Genomic DNA, 8,594 nt, shown 5'->3' with positions numbered 1-8,594 from the left:
TTACGGGCGTTCGAAATAAATAAATAAAAAAACCCTATCCGTAACCCTAAAAACCAGAATCAAATTGTAAATTTGGTTTATCATTTGCACCCTGATCGTATATGAGTTACGGATTTAGTTTTCGATTCCACAAATCTTGCATATTCAGATAACCAATCCAAACCGAATTTAATTGAATAAACCGAATAACAACCGTTTTAATCAACTAACAAAATCGATAATTCAGTTTAATCATTTTTTTTTTGCAACGACGACTTTCTTGTGTTTGGCCACCACAATCTCCAAATCGGAGAGCCTCGTTGCCCCACTCCGGCCAGACTATGTTGTCTTAACCGGGCCTACGCTGGCTTCATAGTTTGGCTTGAGCGTTCCCCTGGAAACCATACTGCCGGTTACCACTTGACAATCGTTGTTTCACCACAAGAACAAAACTCTTTGACGTAACACACAGTGTGACGAAAACCCAAGTGAACTTGAAATTCGAACCGACATAAATAAAAATCGAACTTGGGTCTCCACCAAAAAACCGAAGTCTTCTATCACTAGGCCTAAAGTGGTGGATGAGTTTAACTACACATGTTTGTTCACATCCGTCATGATAAATTTTATCGAAGACAAAAGCTCATTATTTTGAATAAACCCTAACAACGTTGTGGATGGTTTTCTCCCCCAAATTCGTCGTCTGATAACCCAAAAACTCGCCCCACGTTCTCAGTCGGTCACCTTATTTTCTACCTGACCAAAAACATCCTTCAATTTCACTAAAAAAAACCGCCCCTTTTTCTTCAAAACCCTAAAATCCCCCCTCCAATTGCTTCGTTTCATGGAGAATTTAGACCCAACACCGCTTAATTCTTAGCTTTAATCCGGTTAGCACTCTTTACCCTTTGTTTATCAGCATCTGAAGTCACTTCAAGTTGTTCTTTTATTCGTTTGTGTTGCGTTCGTAATTAATTAATTCGTTGTTGTTGCGTTCTTGATTTATCTTTATCTACAAGTTTATGTTTTGTCATGATATCTTATCGAAATTTGCAGTTATCTGAAACCAGTTACATGTCTGTTTGTTTTTAAATGTTTTTCCCAATTGAGAATTACAGGTCAAGTTTACATGAGATAATGGTAGGGTCTAAATTGGGTAGTTTTTTTTGTCAGTCTATTTGGTCACATTGTAATGTTTGAGCATGTTTTTCTATTTAATTAAGTTATGTACATGGTTGAATTTTGCAATTTCTAACACCATTTAATATAGACTAAAGAATTGGTAGTTGGAGAACATGAAGTGTTCTTTTGTTCATTCACAATGTTATTATGATTTTAATTAGAAATAAACAAATGACTCATTTATTTATTTAGAAATAAGCAATGGGAATTTTTTATGGATGCTGATTTTTTTTTTTCAAAATGCAGTTAAGGATGATTTCAGTTTTTACAAATTGTGTTTCTGTTGATCCTGACGGATTACGTGTCTATTGTGTTGGACTTTGTGATGTGTAGGTTGACTGTCTTTCGGAAGTTATTTTCGTTCTTTAGCTGAAGGGGCTTCAATCACAAACAATGGGTAGTACGTTTAATCCGCAAATTTTGGTTGAGAAGCTGACCAAGCTTAATAACTCACAGCAAAGCATCGAGAGTATCCTACTGAAATCTATAATCTTGTTCAACTTTGGTAACTTTTGCATACTTCTTTTAAGGCAATCCTGTTGTTAACCTTTTTTTTTTCTTGTGGAATTGACGGTATTTCTATAACTGATGTTTACCAAGTTTACATTGTCGTATGATTTCACAACTTTAAGAGTGATCTCTTGCCCAATCAAAAGTATAAAAAGGATAGAGTTCATTCCTATACTGTAGTTAGAAGTTAAAACATTATTTTTTCCTCCTGCTTTTTTTTTTGTTTCATAAATATTTTCAATGTATATGGCTTCGTCCTTAATAGGTTTTTGGTTATTGTTCAGTTATAGATGAGTAAACTTTTGGTAAGAGTCTAAATAGGCTGGATTGGGTTGACCCGTAACTCTTGTTTTCTTTACGAATAGCTTGTGTGAAACATGATTATAAGGTTTGTATCATTTTAACAATAAGCTGACTTTTTGATTAAAATGATTTAGGAGTTTTTATGCAATAAAATACACTTTGGGTGATTTAGCCATAAAAAATTACTTGTTGATTAATACTTGTTTGACCCGTTTGAGATACGACTTTGCCCGAAACGGGTCAAAAGTGGTACCTTTATCAACTCATTTTCATGTACTACAGTGATATATAGTTTGATGTTGTCCTTAATGAGATATAGCTCTGTCACACTGGTGTATTTTTCATATGAACAAGGCAAAACAAGTTGTAGAAACATGGGCTAGACAATTCCATTGCTCCCCACGTGATCAACGCCTGGCTTTTCTCTATCTAGCAAATGATATTTTGCAGAATAGTAGGCGAAAGGGTTCAGAATTTGTTACTGAATTCTGGAAGGTTCTTCCAGATGCATTACGCGATGTCATTGATAATGGGGATGAATTTGGAAGAAATTCGGCTTTACGCCTGGTATGCCGTTTTAACTTTTAATCTCCACGCTAATGATCTAGATACTCATGTAACTTCTTTTTGGTGTAAAATACCAATTTAATTTCAGTTTTGTCCCATTTTGGTCATTCAATCATTGTACTTTTCATCAAAAGATTTATTCAGTATGGGCCATTGACTTTTTGTCCCATTTGGATTATTATGTGGACTTGTTGTAAAAGTTTTTGTTTCGGTTGGCTCATCATTAACCTACCCTCTCTTCCTGTAATGGCCCAAATGGGACAAAAATCATTCTTTTAATGACTCAAAATGTACAAAAAAAAGTATAATGATAATTATTGTGTTTTTTTTTCTGTTTTTCCAAAGGAAGTAAATTTATAATAAGTTGGATGCTGAAGAACTTCTGTCTATATTTATACAAAAATTTAAAGCATACATTTCGAAATAACTGAATGTGCAAATGTAAATTGTGTGCCCCAATAATAATTGAATTTGCAGTTTGAGGTTAATGTTTGAAGGCCACTGGCCCACACTCTCTTGGTTTAAAAAAGCGCGAAGCGCTCCGAAGCGTTTTGGTTCCAAAAGCTTTAAGCGAAGCTTCAAGCGCGAAGCGAGAGCTTCACGTATACGAAGCGCTCAAAATAAAAAAATATATATATATTGTACACATCAATATGGTCTATTCTACTTGTTAATCAATAATAAACACAAAAACATGATTAAAAAACACACTTAACACATAAAAAAATAGTTAAAACATAAATTAAAGTCGAAACACACTTAAAACATAAACATAAAAATAGTCGTTTCCGATGAGGACTTTTCCGAGGCAGCAGTAGTGCTGTTTGATCCTGAGGCCATTATGATTTCTAAACAGAAATCAAGTTGCAGAGATAATAGAAGGAGAAAGAGGAAGGGAGCGGCTGATATGTTAAAAGATAGCGGCTGATTATTAGGGTAAATAAGTAGGGCCTCATTTAAACCCTATTTAAAGACTACTGGGCCTAAAAAATGGCCCAAATGTGACCTGATTGGGCTGAAGCGTCGCCTCAAACCATCATCGCTTCGCGCTTAAAGCTCGCTTCAAAACGCTTCACGTGTTGTAACGCTTCAGACCAAAAAAAGCGCTGTCCAAACGCTTCAGCGCTTCACGCTTAAAGCGCGCTTTTTTAAACACAGCACACTCTGGTTGATGTAACATGTAGGGCACCTTTTTCTGATGCATACATTGCTAATGTTTAAAAGCAAAACCTTAGATTATATCCATCTATAACCTTTCATTTTCTGGGCCCTGTATCATATCTGGATCTGTATTTGATGTATGTTAGGGTTGATATGATGGAAACTATCATTTTCCTTAGATCGTAGGACAATTATTTTTCCTGTAAGCTGATAATCTTTTTTTAGTGGAAGGTTAAAATGTGTAATTTATGCTGGTCAAAACAAACCCACACACATACCTTGTTACCATTGTTTTGTATTTCATAGATACTATTACAAAAGCTTCATTATCAGAAAAAAAAAAAATTTAACCTTGTTAATAAAGTCTTTTAGGACGTTTTTATGTATTTTAAATCCTTGAGCTTACTCACCTACCCCATTAGTGATAGATCAATTCGCACATCAACCCACATATAAGTAAACGTGATGAATTACCACCTCTACCTAACCTGTATATGTTTTATCAGCGTTGTCTTTGATTAACAAGTGTTGAGCTATCATGTAAACTTAACTGAGTTGCTTTTACTCTGTAACCCCCTTATGTTTTTCATTTAAATTTCCCATTTCCTGCACGCAGGTCAACATTTTGGATGAAAGAAAGGTTTTTGGTTCACGAGGGCAGGTTCTCAAGGAAGAGCTTGTAGGAAGGCACCAGGAAACTAATAATAGAAACGGGAAGCATCTAGGGTCAAAATTGGTAATTGAAATTATTCTTTCTTTGCATGTTACCGTATGAAAGTAAATTAATAATAATGCTCAAGTACGTGAATGCGTTCAATCATATTAATGTGTTTTAATCAGAAACAGCCTGCTGGAAGTGCATTGGACAAGATAGTTTCCGGGTATCAAACTATAAATGCTGGACAAGTTAACGAAGATGCTATGATCAACAAATGCAGGAATGCCAGTAGCTCTGTTGAAAAAGTGGTCAAGGAAATTGGCAGAGACATTAAATCTGGTTAATTTCTCTCCCGTTTATAATTATCAATTTATTAATTATATCATCAACATCACCATCAGCCATGTTGAATGTGTGATTAGTAATTTTCTTTAATTTTGTTACCACTAGCCTTTTACCCTTTTTGGGATATTGTATTGTATGCGCCACCCAAATATTCAACTTTTTTCGTTATGGCCACTCGTATACTGAACCCGCTTTATAGGCCACCTAAATACATTATGCATCAGATTTTATTTTTTCCAATTCCGGCTGTAAACATGCTGGATGATAAAAATGCTCTTATTTATTTTTTTTTTAATTACAAAGATTTTAACTGATTAAGGGGCAGATGTTGGACAAAAACCTATGGACTTTCGCTGAATTTACACATAACTCTTTGGTATTTTTTTTCCCAACATAATTACATCTCTGAACTTTTAAAAACTCAAAGAAGAAGTCCTCAGACTTAAATGGTAACAGATATGTTTTTATGCATGGATAAGTCTTAAACTTGTATAAAAGCGACGGGTAGCTTCTTTTTTTGCATGATTCGGTCTTTATACTTTATATAAAAGGACCTTTTCATTGGTTTTTTTTACAAGTTTAAGGGACTTGACCATGAAAAGAAAAAGTTCAGGGACTTATATGCGAAGTCAGCAGAAGGTCAGAGGATTTTTCATTTGACATATTGCCACACGAAGGAATATTTGTCTTATAAAATTTTTTTATGCGCATGTTTGTCATCTGACATGTTTTTGGCCAGAATTGGTTTTAAATGAATATTTTGGTGGCCTTTATCTCTTACTTTTCATCGTTGATTTTTAACTTCTCAAATTAGAAGCAATAACATGTGTGGTATATTTTTTTTTCTTCTTCATGATCGATCAGCAAAAGTAAACGGACCAGGTGTCGTGGATGAGCTAAAGGGGCAACATGCTACATTAAGGGATTGCATTGAGCAACTTACAGCTGTTGAATCCTCAAGAGCAAATCTCATGTCGTATCTGAGGGACGCCCTTCATGAACAGGTTTGTTGGTAGCCTCAGATTTAAGTATCTTATATTGTATATGTACATTTTATTTTTCTTCTATTAATTTTATCGTTTTGCTGTCAGGAATTGAAGCTTGACCTAATCCGTAGTCAACTTAAGGTAGGTTACTACTCTTACTTCTTTTATCTACTTCGCCGAAAAATATATCGAGCTAGTTCAGCTGTTATTACCTTACGAATGTTGAGTCTGTTATTACAGAATTAGCCCTAACTGTTTTTATGCTTTCAGGCTGCACATACTCAATCAGAAAAGGCTGATAACATCTGCAAGCAATTGCTCAATCCCGATGGCATTCAATCGCAACCCGATCAACAGTCTGCTCCTGTGATGTACACCCGACAGGCATCTCAATCCGATGATACTAAATCCGCGGCGGCTGCAGTGGCGGCAAAGCTGACAGCATCCACATCCTCAGCGGAGATGCTCACTTATGTCCTCTCATCCCTAGCATCCGAGGGCGTAATTGGAAATTCACCTTCAAGTGATTATCCGTTACAGAAGAAAACCAAGATCAATAACGACCAGCCTCAGCCTTACGTTCCATCTTCTCAAAATGCTCAACCACCGCTTCCACCTGACCAGCAACCGCCACCGCCATCGTCTCCACCGCCTCTGCCGCCAATGCCACCCATGCAGCCATATCCAGTTACCCAATTCATGCAGTCTACAGTGACGGCGACAATGCAGTATGGGCATAGCATAAACCAACAACCACCGCCACCTATGTCTCTGCCTGGATTACCGACTGTAGGGCCACCCGTTAATGGTGTTTCGTCATATTCGCCGCCAGACGGTTACCAGAATTATCAAATAGAAGGTAGTTTCTATAACCAACAATCAGCTATGCCGATGGCGCCTATGTCTAGGCAGTAGAACGACTAAATCTGTAGAAGAAATCGGGAGTTTTATGCATCATAGATTTTTGCACATTAATTAGAATATGGTTAAGTGATACATAAGTAACGTAGATGAGAGTTGAATTTTTTATTCATAGATGAATAGATATTTGTGTGCTCTTTGTGTATGGATTTTTTGTTTGCATTGCCGTGCAATGTCTTTTGAGCAGAGGGTTTTACAGTCCAACCGGAAACTGTGACTGTCTGGTTGACTACCCTTGAACCTCTTTCATTTGGCTCAGCGTTGGTTATGAGGGGGCGGACCCTGATTGCTAATTCAGTCATTATATCTTGTTTACACTGTAAATAATAATGAAAGATGATATAACAAAAGTAGTAGTTTATTTTTGAAGGTATCCAGTTTATCCGACGGTGCGACTGTTTGAATATACTTTTTTCAATCTGATTTCTTAGAGAAAACACAGTTGCTTTGAAAATTATCTGCAAGATAACATTCATGTTAGATAAAACATCATCCATCCACTTTGGCGATATTTCCTCCATGAGCCGGGTATGCTACATTCGGCGCACATTGACATCAACTATCTTTTGCTGCTATGCATTGAATATACAGTTCTGCCCATAGATTTGAATTACCCTTTTTAAACCTCCACCATTTAGCGAGAAGCACTATTTTCAAAGCATAAATGCTTTCCACTCCGAGACTACCGAGTTCTTTTGGGGCCGAGATGTTCTCCCAAGTCACCTAACAGGTTTTAGAATTTGTGTTCTTGGCTCCCCGTAAAAATCTTCATATACCTTCCAAAACTTTGATCACATGAGAAGAGCCTTAAATAATGATAGATAAAAGGTTGGTAAGCTACCAAGCACCGCCTTTAATAGGTGTTTGCCTTCCAAGTAGAGAGCTTGTTTATAAACTTCGGTATGACCAGATTTCCAAATTTGACTGGATTCATGTAATCATGTTAGTGACTTCTAGGAGACCCAAGTAAGTAAATGGGAACATTGTCATTTAACATTGAAGAATGCTTACCATATTGTTCATATGTGATAGATCCAGCCCAATCCCAAAAAAACTTACTTTTGTTTTTTCTTATAACAACAATTCCTAGTTTTTTTAAGGATAAATACACTATACCTACATTCTTAAAGTTGGAACCCCAACCTTTTCTTAAAGTTTCTTTTGAGGCCCGAAACCTAATAAAGTCAACAGAGAATTCTTGCTTTTAATAAGACCATCATTTTGAGTTCTAATCCCATGTAAAAATCCCAATCTGCAAGCCTTATTGATTGCTAACTACATCTAGAGCCTCCATGGCAATAATGAACAAAACTACAAAAGCGGAATGAGCGGGTCACCTTGTCGAACTCCTCTAGTGATCTGAAAAAATCCTTTGTTGGGGCGGCATTTACAATGAAGTTGGGCACATATATATTAAAAAAAAGTTGAATGATTTATAATGTCTTGTTTTTAAAAACATGTTGTAAGACGTTAGATTCAATATCCTATTTGCTTACGAAAATATTGCAAAGTAATGCAAACAATGCTTTTGAGAATTGAACAGGAGCCATAAATTATGCTCGCACTTTTTCGAGTGGAGAAAAAGCAAAGTATTTCTTTCTAGAAAGGGTGTGTTGTGTATGTGACTGAGAGGTCTGTATTAAGCTTTTATGTTAAAGCCATTCAAATATCAAACTACTTTATTTATTGAAGTATATACTTCGTTTTGTTTATACTGAAGTCGGCTAGATTCCAATACCCGATTTATAAAAAGTTAGAATATTTGAAGTTTTTTGTTATTTTATTATACTTTTGTCTAAACTATTACTAAATTAAACTAAATACTTGTACTGATAAGTGATAACCGTGTTATTATAAAAAGAAATCAGGCACTCTTATTTGAATTCAGTTCGGTTCGGCTCAGAAAATACCAATAATATAAAAGATTCTTGTTCGGTTCGGTTTGTTTTATTATAATTTTATGTATGTCGTTTCAAAAAAGT

At 35.8% G+C, this 8,594-nt stretch overlaps 1 protein-coding gene across 2 annotated transcripts; it reads left to right on the top strand.

Moving 5' to 3' along the window:
- Positions 1 to 545: 545 nt before the first annotated feature.
- On the top strand, positions 546 to 6,777 carry LOC110904140 (regulation of nuclear pre-mRNA domain-containing protein 1A). 2 transcript variants are annotated; one of them, XM_022149964.2, is made up of 8 exons: positions 546 to 869; positions 1,495 to 1,630; positions 2,294 to 2,541; positions 4,319 to 4,438; positions 4,549 to 4,699; positions 5,570 to 5,709; positions 5,797 to 5,832; positions 5,962 to 6,777. In XM_022149964.2, the coding sequence occupies exons 2-8, from the start codon at positions 1,555 to 1,557 to the stop codon at positions 6,604 to 6,606; spliced, it is 1,416 nt and encodes a 471-aa protein (XP_022005656.1). In that variant the 5' UTR covers positions 546 to 869; positions 1,495 to 1,554; the 3' UTR covers positions 6,607 to 6,777. The 2 variants fall into 2 exon arrangements, with proteins under 2 accessions (XP_022005656.1, XP_022005655.1); XM_022149963.2 differs by having other exon boundaries at positions 548 to 869; positions 4,543 to 4,699.
- Positions 6,778 to 8,594: the final 1,817 nt, after the last annotated feature.

This window comes from Helianthus annuus, chromosome 14, assembly GCF_002127325.2.
Source record: "Helianthus annuus cultivar XRQ/B chromosome 14, HanXRQr2.0-SUNRISE, whole genome shotgun sequence".
Lineage (NCBI taxonomy): Eukaryota > Viridiplantae > Streptophyta > Magnoliopsida > Asterales > Asteraceae > Helianthus > Helianthus annuus.
Note: the sequence above shows the minus strand (reverse complement) of the source record. Positions and strands in the feature narration are given on the sequence as shown.

Excerpts from the sequence above, each read along its gene's own strand:
- LOC110904140 (XM_022149963.2), top strand. The coding sequence starts at position 1,555 with ATGGGTAGTACGTTTAATCCGCAAATTTTGGTTGAGAAGCTGACCAAG. Across the intron at positions 4,439-4,542 it reads AGCATCTAGGGTCAAAATTG|AAACAGCCTGCTGGAAGTGC; the intron begins GTAATTGAAATT and ends TGTTTTAATCAG. Across the intron at positions 5,710-5,796 it reads GGGACGCCCTTCATGAACAG|GAATTGAAGCTTGACCTAAT; the intron begins GTTTGTTGGTAG and ends TTTTGCTGTCAG.